The sequence below is a fragment of the Nothobranchius furzeri genome, chromosome 14 (genome assembly GCF_043380555.1).
Source record: "Nothobranchius furzeri strain GRZ-AD chromosome 14, NfurGRZ-RIMD1, whole genome shotgun sequence".
In the NCBI taxonomy this organism is placed as follows: Eukaryota; Metazoa; Chordata; class Actinopteri; order Cyprinodontiformes; family Nothobranchiidae; genus Nothobranchius; species Nothobranchius furzeri.
In genome coordinates, this window is record NC_091754.1 from 47,746,529 (window position 1) to 47,772,185 (window position 25,657).

The 25,657-nt window shown below is 44.1% G+C and overlaps 1 protein-coding gene across 1 annotated transcript in view; it reads left to right on the forward strand.

Moving 5' to 3' along the window:
* The window catches only part of LOC107380901 (voltage-gated delayed rectifier potassium channel KCNH8), a 43,923-nt gene that overhangs the window by 13,263 nt on the left and 5,003 nt on the right, over positions 1–25,657 (forward strand). The window contains exons 2-11 of the mRNA XM_015952291.3: positions 2,810–3,043; positions 3,133–3,264; positions 4,009–4,154; positions 4,849–5,107; positions 7,427–7,584; positions 8,132–8,339; positions 15,613–15,963; positions 16,053–16,252; positions 16,750–16,999; positions 20,323–20,537. Of these exons, the coding sequence (XP_015807777.2) occupies positions 2,810–3,043; positions 3,133–3,264; positions 4,009–4,154; positions 4,849–5,107; positions 7,427–7,584; positions 8,132–8,339; positions 15,613–15,963; positions 16,053–16,252; positions 16,750–16,999; positions 20,323–20,537 (2,153 nt within the window). The remainder of the gene's footprint in view (positions 1–2,809; positions 3,044–3,132; positions 3,265–4,008; positions 4,155–4,848; positions 5,108–7,426; positions 7,585–8,131; positions 8,340–15,612; positions 15,964–16,052; positions 16,253–16,749; positions 17,000–20,322; positions 20,538–25,657) is intronic.

Below are 25,657 nucleotides of genomic sequence, written 5' to 3' on the forward strand. Positions count from 1 at the left end.
AGGGCTGGGAGCTTGGGTGATTGGGAATCGAGAGGCAGGTGGGAGCAATTAACATGGACACAGGACTAAACCAAAAGGGGAGACAGGACAGGGTGTGACAGATCCAGTTAAAATCCGGGACATCCGAGAAAGGCCAAATCCAAAGAACAAAGATGAGCTACACAGATTTATACGGATGCTGACATACCTGTCACCCTATATTTCCAAGTTTACTGACAAAGTGCACACACTGAGGTGTCTTCTAAGAAAAGATGCAATATGCAAAGATGCAATTTCTTTTTTCCCCCGCTTCCGGTCGGCAACAAGATGGCGCCTGTGCTTGGCTTAGCCGCAGTCACCGGCCACTTTTTCAAACTTTTCTCCACTAACCTCCTCTTTTCCACCTTGCTCCTGACTGCGATCCTCTTCAGTAGCGTCCCTGCTACCATCTCCTATGATCGCCAGACTCTTTTGTCCTTATGTTCGTTCACGATCGCCCAAGACGCATCGAGGACGTACCATCCTTTTTGTCTACCTGAGTGGCGCACTGGCCCGGAGCCAAACGACGGTCCAGAGCTGCCCGCCTCCGGCTATGTTTATCCGGTCCCGGGAAAACGTCGGAGGAAAAGAGATAAACGAGCAGGAATCCAGGCGAGAATAAGACTTCTCTTAAAGCGTGGTTTATCTAGTAAACATCGGCGCAATCTTCTAGCTTCTTGTCCTTTGTTTGGTGACCTCAGCGCCACTTTCGAATTCCCGCCAGGCCGCGTTGCGACGCGATTCATCCGTCCAAGTTTTTTAAGGTCGGTTTATCCTCATTCCTCCTGTTCCCTCCATAAGTGGTTTTTATAAACACCGTGGATCTAACCCTGCTAATTTACGTACACTAACTCCAGCTGTTTCTGTAGTTTCTGATTCCTCCACCTCACTCAGCATGGCCCTATTGAACACCCGCTCTGTTAACAATAAGTCCTTCCTGCTCAATGATCTAATTCTCTCTAAAAACCTGGATTTTCTGTTTCTGACCGAAGTTTGGCAGCAAACATCTGATTATTCTGGTCTGATTGAACTTTGCCCGAGTGGTTATTCTTTTCTTAGCCAGCCCCGGGGTTCTGGTCGTGGTGGAGGCATAGCTGTTGTTTTCAGAGACCATCTTCCATGTAGCTCTATGACCTCTGGTCACTTTGCTTCCTTTGAACTGCAGCTGATTAAAGTCGGGCATAAAGACTTGTTTTACTGTGCTGTGGTCTATCGTCCACCTGGTCCAAACAGTTCTTTCCTTCAGGAGTTTAGTGACTTTCTATCCTCCTCTGGCTGAATAAGTAAACATTGAAAACTTCAACCACAAGTGTCCTTATTTAAAGAGCAAGTCAACCCCTACCAGATTCTTACTCCACTGCCACTTCCTTTTTGAAAAATGCAACAAATGCTGTTGCCTAGCAGACCGAGAGGGCGGGGCCACTAACAAATACACACACTCACGACATTGTGACATCATGATGTACCATCTAACATCATAGTGTACCTCTTAGCCAATAGCGACGGCAGATTCAAATTCAAATGCAGTGCTGAGGTTTTACCTGACGACGGTGCAACACTGACAGTTTTAGGCAGAATATTTAAATTTTAACTAAGATGCACTTAAGTGCCGAATTATTGACTACATGTGTCTGCAGCACGATCACTCATTTCTATAGTTTATCAGCAAGAAAAATGTTGATTTGGAGTGACTTGCTCTTTAAAATACAGAATAACACTTCAGTGGGGAGTTTCTTGCTATAATGTGAAATAAATCTCCTTTTAACAAGAAATGTTCTCGTAATAAGAACATAAAATAGTTGTTATTACCTAACTTTAACCATGTTCATTTAATAGAACACCACAACGTTTAAGTAAGTAAGTAAAGTTTATTTATAGAGCGCCTTTCACAGATATAAATCACAAAGCGCTGTACAACATGAGTAAAATCAGGGTAAATACCTCAAACCAATAAAAACATCATAAAAACAATAGCAGTGACAACAATAGTAACCAAAATCAGGAGTAAAAACAAAGTCAAGGTGTGAACAAGAACATAGCCATCTTTTAGAATATTTAGCGGGGGAAAGCCTGGATGAAAAGGTGAGTTTTAAGATGTTTTTGAAGACCTCTACAGATTTCAAGAGACGGAGATTTGAAGGCAGACTGTTCCAAAGTCTGGGGGCAATAGACTGAACCATCATTTTACCGTCACAAACTTTCTGGTTATCACGAGATATTAAACACGTTGTTTCAAGGAACTTTCTTGTTAAAACCACTTTTATGTTTCGTCATTATGAGAAAGTTTCTCACTAAAATGAGATTTATAATAGATTATAAGGAGGAACTTTGTTATTAGGAGATACTGATCCTGCATTTATTTCCACGCAATGATGGTAATATGTAAAACTATACTCATAATATATGGGCCTATATAGAATAACTGGACAAGCACCAACATATTGTGACTGTTGGCAGTGAAAAAAAACTTAGAAAAGGTGAGTTTTAATGGTTATCCATTTATTCTAGATGCAGGTTGGTATGCAGACAAACATTTAGTTGCTAAAATAATTTTTCTGCTGTAGTTTAGCATTTTGTAAAAGGAACAGATATGATAAGAAATGTAAAACTATGTGAAATTCATCTGAAAACAGCAGGCTTATGGAATCCTCGTCAATAGTTGCTCTACGTTAATATCAAATATTGCTCTAATACCTTCTTGATCATCAACCCAGATAAGAAATGAGAAGCTGTGCAACACCAACCCTGCTTGAGGTCTAGTCTTCTTTAGCCCATCTTTCCCTCTCTGCAGACAGTAACTTCGTCCTGGGAAACGCTCAGGTCCAGTCCCTCTACCCAATAGTGTACTGTTCGGATGGCTTCTGCGAGCTGACTGGCTTCGCCCGCGGCGAGCTGATGCAGAAGAGCTGCATGTGTCACTTCCTGTACGGCAGCGAGACCAGCGACCGCATCACCTCACAGATGCAAAAAGCTCTGGATGAACGCCGGGAGTTCAAGACTGAGATAATCCTGTACAAGAAGAGTGGTAAGGGATGGAGGAGGCGTCAGACTCTCCCACACATGAACAATCACGTTAGTCCAACAAAGCTGACGCGTCTGTGGTTCTGTACAAAGGTGCCAAGTTCTGGTGTTTGCTGGACATCGTTCCAATCAAGAATGAGAAGAGTGAGGTGGTTCTGTTCCTGGTCTCACATAAGGACATCACAGAGAACAGGGACCTGGACCAGGTCAACGACTCTGACACTGGTGAGTGGTGACAGAGGAAGCCCTGTGAGCCAATGATTCAGCGGTGTTTTACTCCAGACGATTTACTCTGCAGTCGCCATGAAAGTAGAAAGACCTCTCAACTCTTTAATATGTTTTTGTATCTTTTTCTTCAAAGACAAAACAAATGAGATGACTGCATTAGCAGCGGAGACCTAAATTATGAATGAATGCATTATTAAATAAGTTTAGTGGGAGCTGATGCTCTGCAGACGTTACTTTTACCAGATTAATATCAACTCTCTTTAGTGGAGGGGCTGAGAAGGGCTGTAATTATTCTGTTACCGCTTGCTCGCAGTCCTCGTACGGAAAGGTCAGGGGATGCAAATTTCAAAATGATTAATACTCGAATTCTTTAAGCCTTTTTACAACAATCAACAGAAACGGGTTTCTCCAAGCAGCTGCAGAACATGTCGACAATCATAATAATTAATCCCCCTGCAAAGCAGCAGAGGGCTATAAAAAGACAAATTTGCATTTCCATAGAGCTGTTTCCTCTGCTTGTGATAGAGTTACAAGTTAGCGGGCTAAAGAACTAGAGGAGCAGCTAAAAGGTGGATTATAGTGACCAGAAAAAGACTTTGGAGAAGGCTTTGGACATTTAGGAGTGGCTTTACCAGTAAATACCACATTTTCATAACCAACCAACAGATTTTCCCAACCTCTTGTTTATGTTTCCCGAGTTCAGGGTCTTCCTTTTTGCTGCTTCATTTTGTTTGTTTTCAGATGAGGAAACCAGCCATGAGATCCGCCCGATCAGTCGGCCTCCAGGATGCAACATGGAGCGCCGGCGCAGTCGGGCCGTCCTCTACCAGCTGTCTGGACATCTCCAGAAACAGGACAAGACCAAAACCAAGCTCAAGATCAACAATGTGAGCTGTGTGGTGTTGAAAAGAGGTCCTTCGCTGAGAAACCAGTGTTACGGGTTATTTCTGATTATAATCGCTCACTTGGAGTGTTTCACACAGGCTGAACAGGAAAATAGTCTCCTACACCTAGCATTAGCATTAGCTTCTAATACAGTAGAATTCAGACAGTGAAACGCTAGGATTAGAAAAGCCTGACAGATCTGCATCACACTGTCACTAACATTCATGTTGACTCACAACGGGGAAGGCTGTTGTTGGTTTAGCGTCCAGGAAATAGCAGAGAACGTCTCTGCTAGTAGAAGCTAACCATTAGCATTAGCAACTCCACCACACAGCAGAACTCCTCCTGGCTTGTGTTATTGGTGGAGAGAAAACATCAGCGTTGCAGAACAGTCAATGGTAGAGTCGTTTTGCTGTTAGCCAATCAGAGGAGAGTTGTTCAGATATCAGGAAGTAGGACTCCAAGTCCTGTCGTCTGAAGCTCAACTCTGATGTGGCTCACTTCTAGTTCCTAAAATGCGCGCACCAGAGCTTTTTCCCCAGAATGCGACATATAAGGCGTTCATTCCTCCTAGAGACCACTGCTGAGGTAGTAAAAACATGAGTGAAGGACCTCCGTAATTCTGGACCTCATTGGAACCTTCTGGAGAAAACCTTCAACGTAAGAGCTCCTGATTGGTCATTGATGTGTCTGTAGAGTGTCCTTGGGGCCAACGCTAACCCGATCCCTGAGTATAAGGTGGCCGACGTCCACAAGTCCCGCCTCATCCTCCTTCATTATGGTGCATTCAAGGCTGGCTGGGATTGGCTGATCTTGCTGGCCACCTTCTATGTCGCCATCACCGTTCCCTACAACGTCTGCTTCACCGCCATGGAGATACGAGAGGATGGCGGCACAGCAGCACGAAACCCTCCCAGCGTCAGCGACATCCTGGTGGAGATACTTTTCATCATCGGTGAGTTCAGCTTTGGGACAAGACGACTGTTCCTTTACCCTTTTCAGTTTCATCTCTAAAAATCTGACTTTTTGTGCTATTTGATGTGTTTCTTTTTAAAAACTCACAGTCGTTCAGATACTTCCTTTCCAGGTAATAATATATCATCACTTTAAGAAGCATCTCCCTCCTGATCTCCATTAAATACGTCTCTCCAGCTGACTCGACAAGGTCACTGGTCAGAGACCAGATCCATCCCAGTTCTCAGTACTATAATCCTGAGATGAACTTGTTTTCTACCAACATGAATGTGTTTATGCAGTAATTAAGTGTTTCTTGTGCTTAGATCAAAAGAAAAGGTACAAACACAATGTGTAAATGTGCCTCTCATAAAGTACCTTCAAGTTCTCAAAGAAACTTTAAACTGTTTAAAAGTCGTCTGCAAATGTTGCCGTGAGACGTTTACGACAGTCGAGTCAAATTTACGTGGAGATGCTTTTAAAAGATGGGAGGAGCTCCGTTATCCACAAACCTGATGAAGAGTTAGCAACATTTCTTTTGGACTAAACTATGTTAATTTATTGTATTTTAGAGAATTGTAGCCATCCCAGTCATTCTCCTAATCTGGATTAATTGAGAGGAGAACCTCTCACACAAGGTGCTCTGTTGCTGAACGGGAGTGGGTGAGTGGAGGACCCAGGGAAGCGTGGCAGTTCGACGAGACCGACAACCAGATGGTCCAATCGTTGCTTCGGACCGAGCCGTGTCATTGGTGGAGGTTTTTAGACAAATACAAGACAACCAGCCATCCATCCATTTTTGACCACTTATCCAGAGTCGGGTCGTGGCGGCAACAGCCTAAGCTGAGAGGCCCAGACCTCCTCCTCCCCAGCTCCTCCGGGGGAATCCCAAGGCGTTCCCTGGCCAGGTAAGACACATGGTCTCTCTAGCGTGTCCTGGGTCTCCTTTTAGGCCTCCTCCTGGTTGGACGTGCCAGAAAATCTCACCAGGAGGCGTCCAGGAGGCATCCTGAACTGATGTCCGAGCCACCTCAACTGGCTCCTCTTGATGAGGAGGAGCAACGGGTCTACTCTGAGCCCCTCCCAGATGACCGAGCTTCATTACTACCCAAAGCTCATGTTGAGGGTAGGATTTAGATCGACTGGTAAATCGACGCGCCGGTGGCATTGAGGAGGTCTTCTAAGTACTCCGCCCACCGATCCACAACATCCTGAGTAGAGGTCAGCAACACACCACCATAAACAGTGTTGGTAACACCCTGCTTTCTCCTCCTGAGATGCCGGGTGGTTGACCAGAATCTCCTTGAAGCTGTATGGAAGTCTTGCTCTACGGTCTCACCGAACTCCTGATAGGAAGACCTGATCCCGAAGACCTGATAGGACTCTTTCTTCAGTTTGACAGCAGCCCTAACCGCCATTGTCCACCAGCAGGCTCTGGGGTTGCCACCACGACAGGCACAGATGGTGACCCTGCAGCTGCAGCTCCGGTCAGCCGCCTCGACAATGGAAGCACGGAACATGGCCCACATGTCCCTTGCCTCCCTCTGGTGTTGAAAATTCTGTCGGAGGTGGGAATTCAAGCTCTTTCTGACAGGAGCGATCACAGCAGACCCTCACGTTACGTTTGGGCCTGACCGGCTTAGCTTTGATGCAAGAGAACCACTTTATGAGCTTTTTTATCTGTGAAGACGCATGAAAAATGTTTAATCTAACTTGTGTGTATAGATTTGTAACTTTAACTCAACAATAACGTTCCATGAGATGCAGCACGTTAAAAACCTGTTTCAGAGGCAGCTAGCTGGAGCAGCTAGCTTAAACTGGGAGGCCCACAAGCTTCAAAGTAAATGTCTAGTTTTAGGTATGTTTTGTAAAGTGAGTTATTCAGCTTATGAAATGTTAGTTTATAGCTATAGAAGATTTATGTACATTCATATTTATTCCATGACTTCTGAAGTCAAAGGATGCCGTTGCCTGTCTGTGTGATTTATTTCTATGTATGACTGCTCTAACCAGGTCAAGCTCACATCCCGTCTGTAACAAACTACCAGCCTGGATGAATCCCATTTGTCCCTGCAGGTAATCTGGGTCAACCTGAGAGGGAATTTGTATGATCCGACTGGTTTCAGATGAAATCTGAGCTCTTTCCCCTGTTTTTCAGTCGTTTCCAACTATTTCTGAAGCACAGGCTGAATAAAAGTACCCGGCTGCTGGTTTTAGCTTTAAGGCCCTTAAATCAGTCACTGATAATTATACAACCAAACAAACACGTTTTCCAAACACGCAACAAAAGTGAGTTTTGATTTTTCTCTCGGGCCCACAGACATCGTGCTAAACTTCAGAACGACCTACGTGAGCACCTCCGGGCAGGTCGTGTATGATCCCCGCTCCATCTGCATTCACTATGTCACCTCCTGGCTGTTTGTGGATCTGATTGCTGCGCTGCCCTTTGACCTTCTCTATGCCTTCAACATCAGCGTGGTGAGTAGGACAAGCGACTGGTCGTTGACCTTGTACATGCACAAACGTTGCCCTGCATGTGTCGTCAGAAATGGATTGTTCCTACCGCTTGACTCTCTACAAGTACTGATTTAAGTGGAACATAATGGATTGCAAATGCACGTCTTAAACCATGGCAACAAGAAGATATAATGTGCAGGAGAAGAGTTTTGCTCCAGGTTTTTTGTGAAATCCTCTCTTTCTGCGTCTGCTTCACTGTAGCAGCTTAAAGGCAGGAAAAGCTAGAATCCAGGCTTTGTTGTGTAACTCGTGATTAGCCAACGTGTAATTATGCTGATAAATGAGTGTGGAGACGATAAATTACATTTCAAACCAAACAGATTATCCAGATGATGCCGAGATTAGAGCCTGCAGACACACGCGTGTGTGTGTGTGTGTGTGTCATATTTTTACAACAACACTTGCTCACTGATCACTGATTTAAATTACATTTTTAGTGTTTTTTGTGCTTCCTGGTGAACGTGGTAACACGTTTTAATGGTGGAGTATGACCTCCTTATTCTTGCAGAACTTTGGGGTTCACCTACTGAAAACTGTGCGTCTCCTGCGCCTCTTGCGCCTCCTGCAGAAGCTGGACCGGTACTCCCAGTACAGCGCTGTGGTTCTGACTCTGCTCATGTCCACCTTCGCTCTGCTGGGCCACTGGATGGCCTGTGTCTGGTACTTTATTGGACGCAGCGAGATTCAGGGTAATAACCCCGCCACCTGGGACATAGGTGGGTACTGGGCAATAAAAGCATGGATGAATGGATGAATGAAGGGTGGGTGGGTGGATGAATGGATGGATGATGAATAGATGGATGATGGATGGGAGGATGACGGATGGGAGGATGACAGATGGAAGATGGATGGATGGATGACAGATAGGTGGATCATGATGGATGATGGACAGGTGGATGATGGATAGGTGGATGATGGATGGATGGATGATGGATAGGTGGATGATAGATGGATGGATGATGGATAGGTGGATGATAGATAGATGGATGATGGATGGATAGATGATGGATAGATGGATGTTGGATAGGTGGATGATGGATAGGTCGATGATGGATGAATGGATGATGGATGGATGATGGATAGATGGATGATAGATGGATGGATGATAGATGGATGGATGATGGAAGAATGATAGATAGATGGATGATGGACTGATGGATGATGGATGGGTGGATGATGGATGGATGATGAACAGAAGATGGATGGATGGATAATGGATGGATGATGAATGGATGGATGGATGGATTATGGATAGGTGGATGATGGATGGATGGATGGATTATGGATAGGTGGATGATGGATGGATGGATGGATGGATGGATGGATGGATGGATGGATAGGTGGATGATGGATAGATGGATGATGGATAGGTGGATGATGGATGGATGATGGATAGGTCGATGATGGATGGATGATTGATAGATGGATGATGGATAGGTGGATGATGGATGGATGGATGATGGATAGGTGGATGATAGATGGATGGATGATGGATAGGTGGATGATAGATAGATGGATGATGGATGGATAGATGATGGATAGATGGATGTTGGATAGGTGGATGATGGATAGGTCGATGATGGATGAATGGATGATGGATGGATGATGGATAGATGGATGATAGATGGATGGATGATAGATGGATGGATGATGGAAGAATGATAGATAGATGGATGATGGACTGATGGATGATGGATGGGTGGATGATGGATGGATGATGAACAGAAGATGGATGGATGGATAATGGATGGATGATGAATGGATGGATGGATGGATGGATTATGGATAGGTGGATGATGGATGGATGGATGGATTATGGATAGGTGGATGATGGATGGATGGATGGATGGATGGATGGATAGGTGGATGATGGATAGATGGATGATGGATAGGTGGATGATGGATGGATGATGGATAGGTCGATGATGGATGGATGATTGATAGATGGATGATGGATAGTGGATGATGAATGAATGGGTGATGGATGGATGATGGATAGATGATAGATAGATGGATGGATGGATAATGGAAAGGTGGATGATGGATGGATAATGGACAGATGATGTATGGATGGATGGATGGATGGGTGGGTGGATGGATGGATGATGGATGGATGATAGATGGGTGGATGATGGATGGATGGATGGATGGATGATGGATTGGTGGATGATGGATGGATGATGGACGGATGATGGATGGATGGATGGATAATAGATGGGTGGACGATGGATGGGTGGATGATGGATGGATGGATGATGGATTGGTGGATGATGGATGATAGATGGATGATGGATGGATGGATGGAAGGATGGATGGATGGATTGATGATGGATTGGTCGATGATGGATGATAGATGGATAATGGATGGGCGGATGATGGATGGATGGATGGATGGATGGAAGGATGATGGATTGGTGGATGATGGATGATAGATGGATGATGGATGGATGGATGGATGATGGATTGGTCGATGATGGATGATAGATGGATGATGGATGGGCGGATGATGGATGGATGGATGGATAGATGGATGATGGATGGGCGGATGGATGGATGGATGGATGGATGGATAGATGGATGATGGATGGGCGGATGGATGGATGGATGGATGGATGGATGGATGGATGATGGATTGGTCGATGATGGATGGATGGATGATGGATGGGTGGACAATGGATGGATGGATGATGGACGGATGGATGGACCCGTTTCTCTGACGTGTGGGTGAATTAACACTCACCCATAAGGTGACTTCTACTCTAACAAGCTATGAATCCATATAACTAATAGGAAAGATGGTGTCCCTTTAGAAAATGGCATCCAAAATGCAGCCCATCACTCATTAATGGCCCCCAGGGCCCCCGATACTAAAACCTGTAGAGCCGACCTGCTAAAACAGCCCGTTGATGCATTTTTAATGTTTCTATTAAAGGATTTTCCTCATTTGACATCTGACACAAAAATCAGATCCATTATTTTTCTAATGGATGAGGTCTTTGTCTTTTATAAACTATTATTTTATTTACCTGATGCTAAATAAAACCACAAAGCCTCACTAAAAAATCAGACCTGTGAGCATCAAAGAAAAAACCTGAATAAAAAAAGTGTAATTTTAGTCGTCTTTAAAGATTTACAGCATGTTCTGTAAGAAAAACTCATATTTTAATCCATTTAATAAAATCTGACTGTTAATTGTAATATTTAATAGACGAAAAAAAAAAACTAATTCATTTTAGTTTTTGTATTGTGCAAGTTGTCTGCATACTTATACTCATGCTCATACTCTTGTTCATGCTTGTACTTATACTTATACTCATGCTTATACTAATACTCATGCTTATACTCATACTCATGCTTATACTTATACTTATACTTATGATCATGTTTATACTTATACTCACACTCATGCTTATACTTACACTTAAACTCATGCTTATGCTTATACATATACTCATGCTTATGCTTACACTTATACTTATACTCATGCTTATACTCATACTCATGCTTATAATCATGCTCATGCTTGTACTTACACTTATACTTATTACACTTATACTCATGCTTGTACTAATACTCATACTCATGCTTATACTTAAACTTATACTCATACTAATGCTTATGCTTATGCTCATACTCATGCTTATATGTTTATGTTTATTCATTTAGCAGACGCGTTCATCCTAAGTGACTTACAATTTAATAATAATTATATTATATTTTATTATAACAATTATAATTATACTCATGCTTATACTCATGCTTATACTCATGCTCATGCTTACACTTATACTTATACACATGCTTATACTAATACTCATGCTTATACTTATGCTCATACTCATGCTCATGTTTATACTTATACTTATACTCATACTTATACTCATGTTCGTAATCATGCTTATACTCATGCTCATGCTTATACTTATACTCATGCTTATGCTCATGCTTGTACTTATACTTATACTTATACTCATGCTCGTAATCATGCTCATACTTATACTCATAATCATGCTTATACTCATGCTTATACTTATACTCATGCTCATGCTTATGCTTATACTCATGCTTATGCTCATGCTTGTACTTATACTTATACTCATGCTTATACTTATGCTCATGCTTATCAGAATCAGAAAAGCTTTATGCGGTGGTTATTCTTATACTCATACTCATGCTGATACTCATGTTCATACTTATGCTTTTACTCATACTAATGCTTATGCTCATGCTTGCACTTATACTTATACATTTACTCATACTCATACACATGCTTATACTAATACTCATGCTTATACTTATACTCATACTCATGCTCATGTTTATACTTATACTTATGCTTGTAATCATGCTCATACTTATACATATACTCATACTTATACTTATACTCATACTCATGCTCATGTTTATACTTATACTTATGCTTGTAATCATGCTCATACTTATACATATACTCATACTTATACTTATACTCATACTCAGAGGTGGAAAGACTACTAAAATGTCCTACTTAAGTACGAGTACCAATACTTTAATAATTTTTTACTCAATTACAAGTAAAAGTACTTGCCTAAATTTTTACTCAAGTAAAAGTAAAAAGTATTGTAAACAAAATGTACTCGAAGTAAAAGTTACTTAGTTACATTTTTGTCAGCGTAAGGATGACTACATCTAAGTAGTGCTAATTCACAACGCCAGTTCACAATTCGCTCGTGTGTGTGCGCGCACACACACACACACACACACACACACACACACACACACACACACAGCTTGAAGGAGGGATTTCTATCCAATCATTGAGAACAGGACGTGCACATTGATTGGACGAGGGTTTTTAGGATGGTAAGTTTCAATTGTGATTAAAATTATTCTTTATTTTGAGAAAAAAATAATATTTTTTAGATGCCATCAGTATGTGAGCTATCTCAATGTTTTCATGAAAAACTCTAACTTGAGACTGTGCTCTAACCTGTCACATAACAAGCCAAATGAAAGTCTAACATTTCAGATGGACCGTATGACAGCTGCTAACGTTGGCCCTGCCCTACTTTACCTCTACATTACAGTTCCTTTATCCATGTCCATCCTAGAGCTCCTCTCTGACTTTCATGCTTATTTAGAGCAGCTGATTTTTAAAGTTAGCAGAGTTCATCCTTGGTGGTGGGTTCACTCACTCATTTAACCCTTCACCACTGAAATCAGTGTGTTCATTCCAATCCTCCTAAATAATCCTCCAATCGTCCAACTGTAATCCTGAAGGGTCCCGTAACGTCCATCCTGTCAGAATAGACCTTGGGAGCCCAGGTGTTACTAGAACTAACGGTGTCTCCTCACCAGCGTGAGCCTCCAAACTGTGAAGGTTGGACTCCAAACATGAACTTTAAATTCATGCATTTATCTCCTCTTGTAAAACTTTAACGTGTTTTAAAAGGCTTGTATCATGATATGTTACACCTCCCAGACCAAAGATAAGATAAAACATCATCGTAGACACTATTAAGACGTCATTATTTATGAAATATGTTATTTTCCTGAGCCATTACTCCAGCCACGAAATAAGATGCATGGATTTGATGAAATCATGCTGTCTCACGCAGTTCTATATGTGTAACACACACTCGCATGCACGCACATGCACACGCACGCACACGCAAGCGCGCGCACACACACACACACACACACACACTGCAGCATGTTAGAATCATTTGAATGACTAATTTAACTACACTGAACTGCTTTTGTCATAATTTAATCTCTTATTCTGGAGTAAAATAAAGAAACAAGCTAAATCATCACATATCTGTAGTATCAAGAAGCATCTTCTGAGTTCAAACACAGGGATGGAGCACAATGTTTACACCTGAACAGTATCAGGATGTTTGAACCCCAAAATTCCACTACCTCCGCTCCGCTCCGGCACGAACTCCGCAGCAAAATCTGTCCCGTTGTAGTCAATCAGAGCTGTTCCACTACTGCGGCCGTGCCGTTCCGCCATCCGGCAAAAATAGGATAGATTCTTAACTCACAGAGGCCTGCAGGTCTTCTGTTTTATGAGCAAAGTGCTGATAATCCGCTTGTTATGAGCGCTAAACGTTATTTTGCCGCTTCCGTGCGGAGCGGTAGAGAAACACGTTTCAAACACGGAACCGAGTCTTGTTACCGAACCGAGGAGAATTCTGATGACGTCACACCGGTGCGCGAAGGTGTGGGTTCCAACCCACAGGAGAGGAGGGAGAGAGGAGGTGAACCGCGAGTTGAGGAACTGAACTGATGTCTTTGAGCAAAAGTGTACACCCACACCCCCACGGTTTAGACGTGGCGCTCATGCAGGTGTCTCTTTCTGTTCCGACGCTGCCACACGTAATATTTTTAATTTATTAAGCCTATAATTTGTTTTTACTCAGTAACGGATATGATTTAAAATGTAGCGAATTACAATTCTTTTTTTAAAAACGTACTCAAGTAAAAGTAAAAGTGTAGCTTTTAAAAACGACTTAAAAAGTATAAATATACAAAAAAGCTACTCAATTACTGTAACGTGAGTAAATGTAATTTGTTACTTTCCACCTCTGCTCATACTCATAATCATGCTTATACTTATGCTTGTACTTATACTTATACCTATACTCATAGTCATACTCATGTTTATGCTTACAGTTATACTTATACTACACCACGCATCTATGAATAATAACAGCCTACATCCACATAAGGGCCAGAACATACTTGCCTTGAATTACGTGTACGAGTGTTTATCATGGCTGCCTTGTGTAAAAACGGCAATATATGAGTAACCATTAGGGGGAGTTGACACAATGAGCGAGACACACTCGCCATGGTCTCATCCAGTCTCCAGTTTGGCGGGCTTTCACACTATAGCTGCTGCTGTCTTTTCTTCCGTCAGGATCTCAAAATCAACCAGTTACTGATTTCCTTTGTTGACGCCATGTTTGTTTTGGTTGTAGCCACAAACCCGGAACACTATCCGGTCTGAGTTCGCTACTGTGCCCCCTAGTGGAACACTCCAGTACAAGTCTGTGAAAAACGACGTAGCCTGCTGGCGTTAAACAGCACGTACAATCCAGCCTCTAGAGTGCAGACAGGGTCAACAGTGGTAAAACCAACTATCACTGTAAAAAAGTAAATCTACATGCTGAACTCTATCTGCATCGTTAGGTTTATCATTATTAATAATAATAATAGGTGAGGTTAGGTTTGCTGGTTCTCTGGTTAATGAACCAATGCTGCTGTTATAACCAATAAGAATTTAAAAATGAGATGATGCATCAAACTAATAAACAAAAAAGTATCTTTTTCAGATTGTTGTGTCTGAATCAGACCGGTGTGTTCTTCTCCTGAGAAAACACGTCTGGTGTTGCGTTCCCCCTCCTAGCGCTCACCGCTGCCAAACAACAACTAGACTGTCGGGTGGAGGTGGCCGATCTTGTTTAAGCGATGCAGTCGGGGAAGAAAGTGTGGGACTAAAAGGTGGAGAGGGACCAGAAACAACAAGAAAGGAGAGGAGCGGGTGGAGAGGCTCCACCTTTAATTAAAGGTTTAGATGAGCAAGATGACGCTGCTTCTGATGAGCAGATCACGCCGTGTGTGTGTGTGTATGCGTGTGTGTGTTTATGTGTGCGTGTGTGTATGTGTGTGTATGCGTGTGTGTTTACCTTTTCATTGGATTCTAGTCAGGTTTAAGCATCATAACTTTTCATAGGTGATTTATAAGTTACAGTAATGTGCTTCCGTTTGTAGTTCACACACACACACACACACACACACACACACACACACACACACACACACACACACACACACACGAGGACTGACATCTACTGAGATGCCGGGTTGTGCTCCATCCAAACGCATCACTGAACCAATTACCTTCCTTCCAGCATGAAGCTGATGACTCCTAGTAAAGGTCACCTAGCTAACGGACACGTTCTTGTTACACTGATTAAGTCTTCTGGACTCGTCTCCCACCAGGCTGGCTCCATGAACTGGCCAAGCGTTTGGGAACTCCTTACTTCCTGACACCACTGACCTCCCTGCTGGAAGAGGCACCTCACAGCAGCATGACAGCAGGGCTGGTGAACTACAGCCAGTGGGCCGGCTCCGGGCTGAACGGGACCGGGTCTGTGGCTTCAGGCGGTAGGACCAGAGTCAGGGCGCTAAACGGTACTGGGATGTCGCTGAGCGGCGGGCCGTCTGTCAGGAGCTCCTACGTGACGTCGCTGTACTTCGCCCTGAGCAGTCTGACCAGCGTGGGCTTCGGAAACGTCTCGGCCAACACAGACACAGAGAAGATCTTCTCCATCTGTACCATGCTGATAGGAGGTGGGCAGGATTACAGCACCAAAGCTTCGCCTCTAGCAGAACCGTGAAGAGCATCGTGATGAGAAATGTCTTGTGTATTTCCTCCCTAGCGCTCATGCACGCCGTCGTGTTTGGGAATGTGACCGCTATCATTCAGAGGATGTACTCACGCCGTTCGCTCTACCACACCCGCACCAAAGACCTGAAGGACTTCATCCGAGTGCACCGGCTGCCGAAGGCTCTGGAGCAGCGCATGATGGAGTGTTTTCAGACCACCTGGTCAGTCAACAACGGGATCGATGTCAGCGAGGTAGGAGGGATCAGATTTGTCTTTGTGAATGTTTGTTGGCTGGAATGACCTTGTAGTGTTTTTGATGTAAATCAGCTGATCCTTTAACTTACCAGATCAAGGGCCTCTTAAACAGGAAGTAACTCTGGGATAAACATGGCCTTACATCCAGTTCCTATTGGAGGTGAAACCATCCTCCATACAAAGCCTCTCTTTCCCTGAGCCATTCCACCTTTCGGACCAGCTGTGAATGTGTTAAGGTTGCATTTGTGAAACCTCACAACGGTTTGCTAGCTTAACATGTAGCAGCTAGCTAGCATGTGGGAAGGTTTCCTCCACCTTCCCACATGCTCCTGCACAATGAAACAACAGAGTAAAGCTTCTCGAGCTGAAACACGGATTCATCCACAGGTAACAGTCACAGCTCCCCTTCATATAGTACCTTCTCGGGTTCTTCAACCCCCAAGGTGCTTTAAAAAACAATACGTCACTCACAGGCTTTAAATATGTTTCCTCAGCTGCTGAAGGACTTCCCTGATGAGCTGCGAGCGGACATAGCCATGCACCTGAACAAAGAGCTGCTGCAGCTGCCGCTGTTCGAGTCAGCCAGCAGAGGGTGTCTGCGTTCGCTCTCCCTGATCATCAAGAACTCCTTCTGTGCTCCAGGAGAGTTCCTCATTCGCCAGGGAGATGCTCTTCAGGCCATCTACTTCGTGTGCTCGGGATCCATGGAGGTCCTGAAGGACAACACGGTGCTGGCTATTTTAGGTAGACTGAAAACGATGTTCTGTCAACACTAATTTCTTAAATGTCTCTTTCACTGAGGAACCGTGTAATTCTGCTACCTGGCCCTTCTACATCACAGGGAAAATAATATTAATGGCCACGCCCACTTTTGCTTGGTACCACCCACAGGAAGGAGCAAGCAGAGGGCATCTTGGCCGGTATAAGCAAACTGTTAGCATTAGCAACTCCACAACATGGCAGAAGTCCTTCAGGCTTGTGATACTTACTGTTAGCCCCCCAACACTTCAAGGGCCTCGTGACACCCCCCCCCCCCCCCCCAAAAAAATAACCCCGTCATTCTAAAGACTCAGTAATAATGTTAATGCTGCACAGGAAAAGCAAGAAGTTGCAGCCTGCCCTAGCGCGATTTTAAGGTTCAGGACATCAGCTGCAGAGGCCCCCATGCTAGTAATGCACCGATATGAGACTTGTGGGCCGATATCGATACCTGATAGTAAGATCACTGTTATGGCCGATACCAATAAACTGACATTAATGCTTCTAAAATCTGCAGATTTTGTATAAAACGAAATTTATTAAAGGTGAATTCATGTTATTATGTACACACACCACACACATTTACAGTTCTGATTTGATTTCATTCACAGGACTAAACAAGTACACATCACCCCTCACCCTTTGAAACAGGCAAACAAATGGAGACCAGATGGAAAAAATATCGGTTGTTAATATTGGCCCGGTTTTATTTATCGGCCGATACCGATATATTGTCCATCCCTACCCCATGCTTTTGTTTGCCTAGGGCCCCAAAAGTGCTAGGTCCACCACTGCTTATACGTAACAATGAAACATCAAGTCGTCGACACATCTTCCAAACAGGAGCTGCAGAACCTTTTTAGCCACAGAAAAAATGACCGACGAGGCATTAATTCATACTGGAGACCAGCTGATTTGTTGAAGAGCTTTAAAACAAAACAAAAAGAAGTTCGTTCTCACTCAGGTTCAGCAGCATGAACCTGCAGCCTCATCTTCATTAATTATTAAATACAGGGAGTTCTCCACTAACGCCAGCTAATTCTCTTATCTTATCTTACTTTAATTTTATCCAACAGAGGAACCGCACACATTAATCATTCTTGTCTTTTCTGGGTCTGGGTAGCCGAGGCCTCTTCTCAAAGTGGAATCCCAGACTAGTGTAGGTGTCCTAAGGCCATTCTAATCCCTTCAGCGTGTCTCCAAGATCAGGTCAGGGGTCTTACCCTGGAAGGAGATACCTGAAACACCTCCATCAGAACGGGGAGGCATACAGGTGGCATCACACCTGAGCTGGCTCCTCTCGATGTGAAGGAAAGTCTCAGATTGAGCCTGGCCACCTCCTTTCTATCTTCTACAAGGTCCCAAAGGTTTGGAGCAGAAATTAACTGGTAAATTCGGAGTGCTCGGGAACTATTTAGTGGTTTAACCCACCCAAGGGCGTTGGTTCCCTTTGTTCAGGTCTTTGGTTCAACCCGACCGGGAATCGAACCCCAATCTCCCAGTCCCAAGGCAGACGCTGGTACCACCAGGCCACTGAGCTGGTGCACCATGAGCTCTTTGGTTTGAGAGGAGGTGGATGAGATCAAGCCTCCTAACAGCACGGGTGTGAAGGGGTCATTTTTCCACCTGAATCTTGAAGGTCTTTTTTGTGAAAGTGACCAAATCAAAGAAGCCCTCCTAGATTCTGGCAGCAAAGTGGCTCAAAAACCAACGGATGAACCCAAGGAGGAGAAGCATGGAATCATCCAGATGGTTTCCTGGGAGGCTCGGAGTTCAAGCTGGTCCCAGATTCAGTCGATGACACTCCGCGTCTAAACTGATGGTTGTGTTTGCACATAGTAAGGCTGCCCAGCAGTGACTGGCAGTAGAAACGCTGACACACAAGGACAGTTTGCAAACTCCAAATCTGACAGGAACAAAGCAGGATTTTACAGGACCAAGTCATCTTCAGCTGTGAGAGTTGAGTCACACTTTAACAGAAAGGTTTCTGGATGTTAGTGAATTAAATTTGTTTAAAAGTTGTCAGAACGTCCTAAATCAAACCCAAACAGGGTTTTGTGGTTTAAAGTAGGGAGAGGGGCTCAAAGTGCAGTTCACTTCCCCACCTCTAGATGGTGTCCTCTGACAGAAAACTCCAGATTTCTGCTTTAAGTGACACGTCCACCCATCTGAGACCTCCGCCATGCCACCCATCAAAAGGTTCGGGCTCTGGAAGCAGGTGTGCTAATTACTCATGGCAGCCAGGTGAGAACTATAAAAACAGGCTATTTTCTTTTCAGAAAATCCTCAAAATAAATGGAAAAAGCAAGAGAATGGAGTAGATATTAGGCAGATTCAGGCCTTAGTTCATGCCCCTGAGGACCAACGCTTCACACCCCTTCAGGTGGAAGCGATGAGAACCCTAACCCAGGCCCCTGAGGAACCCCATGAAAAGCAGGAATGTGTGAATGAATGAGGACATCACAGAAGCTGTGAATGAGCTTCAAACGCTGCTCAGGTTTCAGATCCAGGTGATATCCTGAAGGAAGCGTGTGAAGAAACCACCGAAGAGGCAGAAAATGCTCAGCCTCACCTTTCAGCTTCCACATAAACACTTCTGGTCTCCAGTTTCAGGTTAATTAAGTGGCTCGAGCTACTAATGTGTTTCAGAGAGCCTCTCCAGAGCGGCGTTCCGCTCCACGATACACGGATGAAACAGAATAGTGGAACACAAACAGACCTGGAATCAGTTCAGCTCCAAATACAGGAGAAGCAGCTCGCACCAACGGACTAACGGCTGTAAATAATAAAAGAGGCCAACAAAGGATAGACTCGTTAGCATGTTGTTGGTGCACTGGCGTGTGGCTGTTGCCCCTCCTCCTCACACACGAGCTCAGACACATTCCTCTTATGGACGACACTCCGGATCTCTCATGCTGCTTTTCTCCTACAGCCTTTTTCCCTTTTTGTTCCGTCTCTCACCTAAACACACACACACACACACACACACTGATTGTAAAGTGTTTTGTCACTGCCTCTTTGGATTAGCACCCTCCGTAGAAACGGTGAAAGCAAGCAGAAGCTGCAGCTCCAATTAACAAGATGAATGCCATCGTTTTAGCTCCGGAGGTGTCGCTGCGTGTGGTTTATCATCACGTTGAGCTGAGCCGTTTAAAACTGTTTCATCAACCTTCAAATACAGAATACAATATTTGTAATGAGGCCTAACCCTCAGGTCCTCATAAGGTTGGGTCGGGTCTACAAGTTAGAGGAGGTCTCAGATCAATACTTCATGCCTCTTCTTCGCTGCTCGTGTCTTTGCTTTGAAGGTCGAGGCGACCTGATCGGCTCGGACTATCTGACGCAGGAGGAGGTGATCAAGACCAACGCCTGCGTGAAGGCCCTCACCTACTGCGACCTGCAGTACATCAGCCTCAAAGGGCTCCGCGAGGTGCTCTGCCTCTATCCAGACTACGCCCAGAAGTTCATCAAGGAGATCCAGCACGACCTGACGTACAACCTGCGGGAAGGACACAACACTGAGGTACGGCACAGCTGGAGGGCAAACAGCTGGAGCACACACGTGTTATGAAGTCACTTTAAGGACGGTGTTTGGTTCTGATTATTGGGTTGGATGGATAGAATCAGGACTCATTACTCGTTAGGGTGTAACCCCATGATCCTGGTTTGGTACCTAACTTGGTTTTACCCTGAAGGTACACCTTGGTCCTGTAAAGAGAAGACTGTTGCTTATAAAACTGCTTATTCCTTTAGAGGTGCAGTATGTAAGAATGAAGCAAGACTGACATCCTGTGGTCAAACTGGTACTGCAGCACATTTTTCTAAACAAAAATTATGTTTTTTTCTGTCGTTCCATGAGTTTCGTGGATGTTCCCAGTTACAAATCAGAATATTCTAGATAAGCAAAGATGAGTCACACACAGTCAGTTGATAAGTAGATGAAAACGGGTCATATCTGATGAAAGCGCTCTTGGGTATTTTACAGTAGGGAGCACTTACTACACTTATTACGGTAGTATAGCTTCGGCATTAGAGGAAGAGTCGTTATTAGCTGTGGTGTTGTTAGTTTACTGTTATAGCTCTGAACGACTCATTAAATGAAGTAAAATGCTACAATTGACTCATTTTTTACTTCTCACACATTAAAACATCCATTTATGGGCTTGAGATATTTTTACAGCCGTCTATTTGCTTCTAGCTCACCGTTAGCAGTATTAGCTCAAAGTTAGCTTAGGGCTGCTTGATTACGGCAAAAATGAATATCATGGTTATTTTGACTGAAATTGAGATCTTGATTGTTTTACGCAATCTTTGATTAACGTTGATAACACAAAAAACCCAAATACTGGTAACAGGAAAGCTAAACAGTTGCAAAATCAGTCAAATCACGACAAGAGTCGTCTCACGGACCTTCACAAAGTAAACATTAAAATACTGGTCAGTTCATTCAACTAATCAGTAAAACGTTTTCTATATAAAGGAACCCAGCAGGTTGCATCGAGTCACTGACTTGTATCAGTCATCCAGGTGGTAACCCAGGTTTAAATGAAACTGAACGTTTCACATCTCATCCAAGGAGCTTTGTCAATTGTGACGGGAAAATGGGAGGGTCAAGCTAACACACTGTAGCTGTCTGTTGTTGCTTAACGAGCAGGAACTACCTTTGAATACCCCTCCTTCCTACCTTCGGAGGAGTGGTTGATGTTGTAAAGACCTGTGTGTTCTGTTTACTGGCTTCTGTTCTTAAAACAACTCTGGAGCTTGTTGCTACTGGTGCCGAATTACAAACGTTAGCGCTGCAGCGTTAGCTCAGCACTGACTCGGTAACCTCCTGGGCTCACTGAGGTGTAACCAGTAACTAAGTCCCTCTTCAGTCTCATTAAAAGGAGAAAAGCTGACAACCTCGGCCGTGTAAGCTTCCTTCCACCGTGACTGAGACCTCAGGAATCATTTCACTGTAGAAATCGTACATATTACTCCTTTAACACACACACAGCAGGCTGGAGAGACTGAGACTCTTTCCCTGTCCCATACCATCACCAAGCTCCACATTTGACCCAACGACCCAGCAGCTGTAGCCAGAATCTGGACCCTGTCTTAATTCTCATGAATGACATCAAGCCACAAAAAGCATTTTCCTTACAAGTGTGGTTTCATGGAAGCGGAGATAATCTGGTTTTCCTAAACGTTTAAGATGATTTATCTAAACCCAACAAACAGAAACAAGACTTTGACTGACGTCTGTTTTCACTTCCTGGATGACCACTTCTAGAGTTCTCCGTGTCTTGGACCTGCCTAATCTCTATCCCCCGTTTTTATTCCCTGCGATGACTTTGCACTTGAGAAGGATTAGCCATCTGCTGCAGGAGCGAGGAGGATTCCATGAGTTGTGCTTGAGAGGCGACCAGCAGATTCAGACACGAGCCAAGCACGAGTGCTTCAGATGGCAGAGTGGATCTCAGCTGCAGTCGGAACACGAGTAACCGGCTTGTGTTGGAAAAAAACAAACACGTTTTCTCTGTAAGTAAACACGTTCGTCGGAGCAGCAATGCCACAGAAGCATCCGGGGCTTTGGAAAGCATTCACACAAGTTTGGGTTTATGGGTTAAGATCCTCCCATCATCAATGAAAATCAGACCAATGTGGCTTTAACTCAGTTGATGCTAAATGCACTTATAAGGAAGCACATACGAGGTCCAGAACAATCAGCAGGTTTAGCAAAAGGACATGAACCGTCTCCAGGGGTCATGGCGTCATTAGAGGAACAGTTACAGACGATAAGATACGTTTGTTTTTCCATTCATCAGAGACAAATAAGGATTTAAGGCTCCTGACCACCCCAGCGTAGCCTCTCCTCATTCATTTCTGTCTTCTATGGTTTAATCTGTGCAGCCAAATTAAGCTGCTGCACTTGTTGGCTGAGAACTGCAGAATCGCTTTGATATCAGAAGCTTTTATGATGATTTTCTACTGTGGAGCAGAGGAAGACACACCAGAATTGTTTTCATCACACGTCAGAAACGTTTTTGCCCGTCTGTGAGAACTGGTTTCAAATTCCTCTGGATGTTAGACGCCACATGTGCAAAAAAATAGAATAGAAGCAGTGGTGCATCCTGAAGCTACCGCCGGGGGGGGGGGGGGGGGGGGTAAAAATAGCGCTGTCAGATGGGTGGGGGAGGGGCAGGGTCATCCCTGGTGGGATAAATATAGAGCACCAACCAGATGGAGAGGAGATGATAAAACATCAGGATGAAGGGAGGCGGCCGGGGAAGGACCTCGCTGATGTCTGCATTCACGTGCACACACACACACACACACACACACACACAAACTCCTTTTTCAAGCGTTATATGCTGGGTGCAGCATGCAGCGTGTCTCCTGTTTGTTCACACCTGCAGAACACAAGTCGCGTGTCACTTTTCTGGCACGCTGCGCTTCAAGACGACATGTGCTGCACGTCACGAACACAAACACTCAAACCCAAACAGCCCCCCACCCTTTCTCTGCGCTGTTCCCTCCAGGCAAACCTCAGCTAAAATAAACCCCTGTGATCTATAAATAGCAGACGGGCTGGATGGAGGAGGTGGTGATGAAGGGGTGAAAGATGAGGAGCTTCTAGTAGAACAACTGCAACAGGCAAGAGGATCAGCTGAAGGTTTGCTTTGGTGCTTTTGTTTGATTTGAAAATGGTCAAAAGAAGAAACCTGTCAGTTACTCTGGTGTTTGTTTCTGAATGGAGAAGCTGCTCCTGCACGGACCTCAGCTGTGAAGGTAAGCTATCCCTGTCTGTGGCTCAGCAGCTCCCCCATCTGGTCACACAGGGAAGTGGCTCAAATATTCACATAAATAACTCATACTCTAACATAAAGATTAGACCCCAGTTAGGCTGTGTGTGTGTGTGTGTGTGTGTGTGTGTGTGTGTGTGCGTGCATGTGTGCGTGCACGTGTGTGTACATATATTTGTGTGTATTTGTGTGTGCGTACACATATGTGTGTGTGAGTGCATGTGAGTGCGTACATGTGAGTGTGTGTGTGTGAGTGTATGTTTATGTGTGAAAGTGTGTGTGTGTGTGTGTATTTGTGCGTGTGTGTGTGTGTGTGTGTATGTGTGTGTTTTCACAGTGCACATGTCAGAATAAGCCCCAAGCTTTGTGTAAAAAGTACAGAACGTATGAAGTAATCAAGTAAAAGTACATACATTTTACTCAAGTAAAGTAACTCATTAAAAATGATTTTGGTACACTATCATAGAAGCGAGGTCTCATCAGAGGACACCTCTAGCTTCTTAACTTAGGTTTATATGTTATACGTGATTTGCTATTCTAATAATGAAGATGGCTAACACAGCTAACATGGCTAGAAAGCTAAAACAGCTAGCTTGACGTTGTTCTACTTTAGCTGGAAGCCGTTATGTTTTGTTTGGTCAGAATCAGGTAGCTGTGGGTTTGGAAGGAATCAGCAGAGCTGTGTCTCGGGTTAGGGTTACAGCTCAGATCCAGTCTTCCTGCTTCTGCTGAGTAAAAAACTAGTTACTAGTTACGTTATACTAGAGAACCTTTAGCCTGGGCTGGTCCGTTTGGGTGATCTGTTTTTAGAAATAAAATAAAGAATAAAAGTAAATTCATAAACAACATAAGGACGCCTGATGAGTTCAATGTTGTCTATGATAAGTTCACGAAGGCTCACAACCACCATGAGCTACTCCCACTGGCTGCTTCATTAGGTACACTATTCTGTATGGGTCCGACTCGCTTTTTCTCCTCAAAACAGCACATTTTTGGAAAAACATTCCTCAAAGGTCCTTGCCTGCGTTGTCATGACATCATCACACAGTTACCAGCATGATGGGAGTCCACCACATCCCAGAGAAGCAGCGCTTCTCCAGTCCAGGTGCATCATTTAGACTTGTTATCCCAGGGTTTGTCATCCCTATGAAGGGAACCGTTCGGCAGCAGACTGTTGGTCTGTGTCAGATCTGGTCGCGACTTGGCTCAAGAGTTTGCAGATGGCGATACTTCACTGCACTCCTGCACGGCTGGCTGCTCTCCTGTAATCAGCCACAAACATCTAGAGGGAAGAGATCCACTCACGGACAAGGAGACGTGATGTGAGGCTGATGAGACAAAACTATATTTAACAGGGACAAAAACCTTCAATATGTGCTCTCTGTGTTTGGTGCATAATCAGACAATCACCAGTAATTACTCACTATTTGTTGCATTGTGCCTAAAAAAAGTGCTGCGGTTTCTTAGAAGCTGTAGAGAAAGTGTAACTCCAGTCAGCAGCATTGAAGAGGAAACACAACCAGGACATCTCCCTACCCCTCACCGTCAGTGGGACACAGATGTTAGAAAGCCATCAGGTATGACGTCTGAGGAACGTCCCATAAATGGGGCTGTAGGGGGCACATTTCAGCCATTTCAGCTACAGAGAGGACACCACCTGCAGGTGATGTCACTCAAACTGGCCCAAAGCTCGTGGCTAGCCGCAGTAGTTGCACATTTTTGGAATTTAAAAGAATGCTTGTTGAAAATAAGCCACACCCGTGTGTTTGAACCATGAAGGACTTCCTGTTTCTACAGGAAGTCTAACCTTCACGGTGGCCTAGTGGTGAAGATCGGGTCGTACCAAAGACTTCAAAAT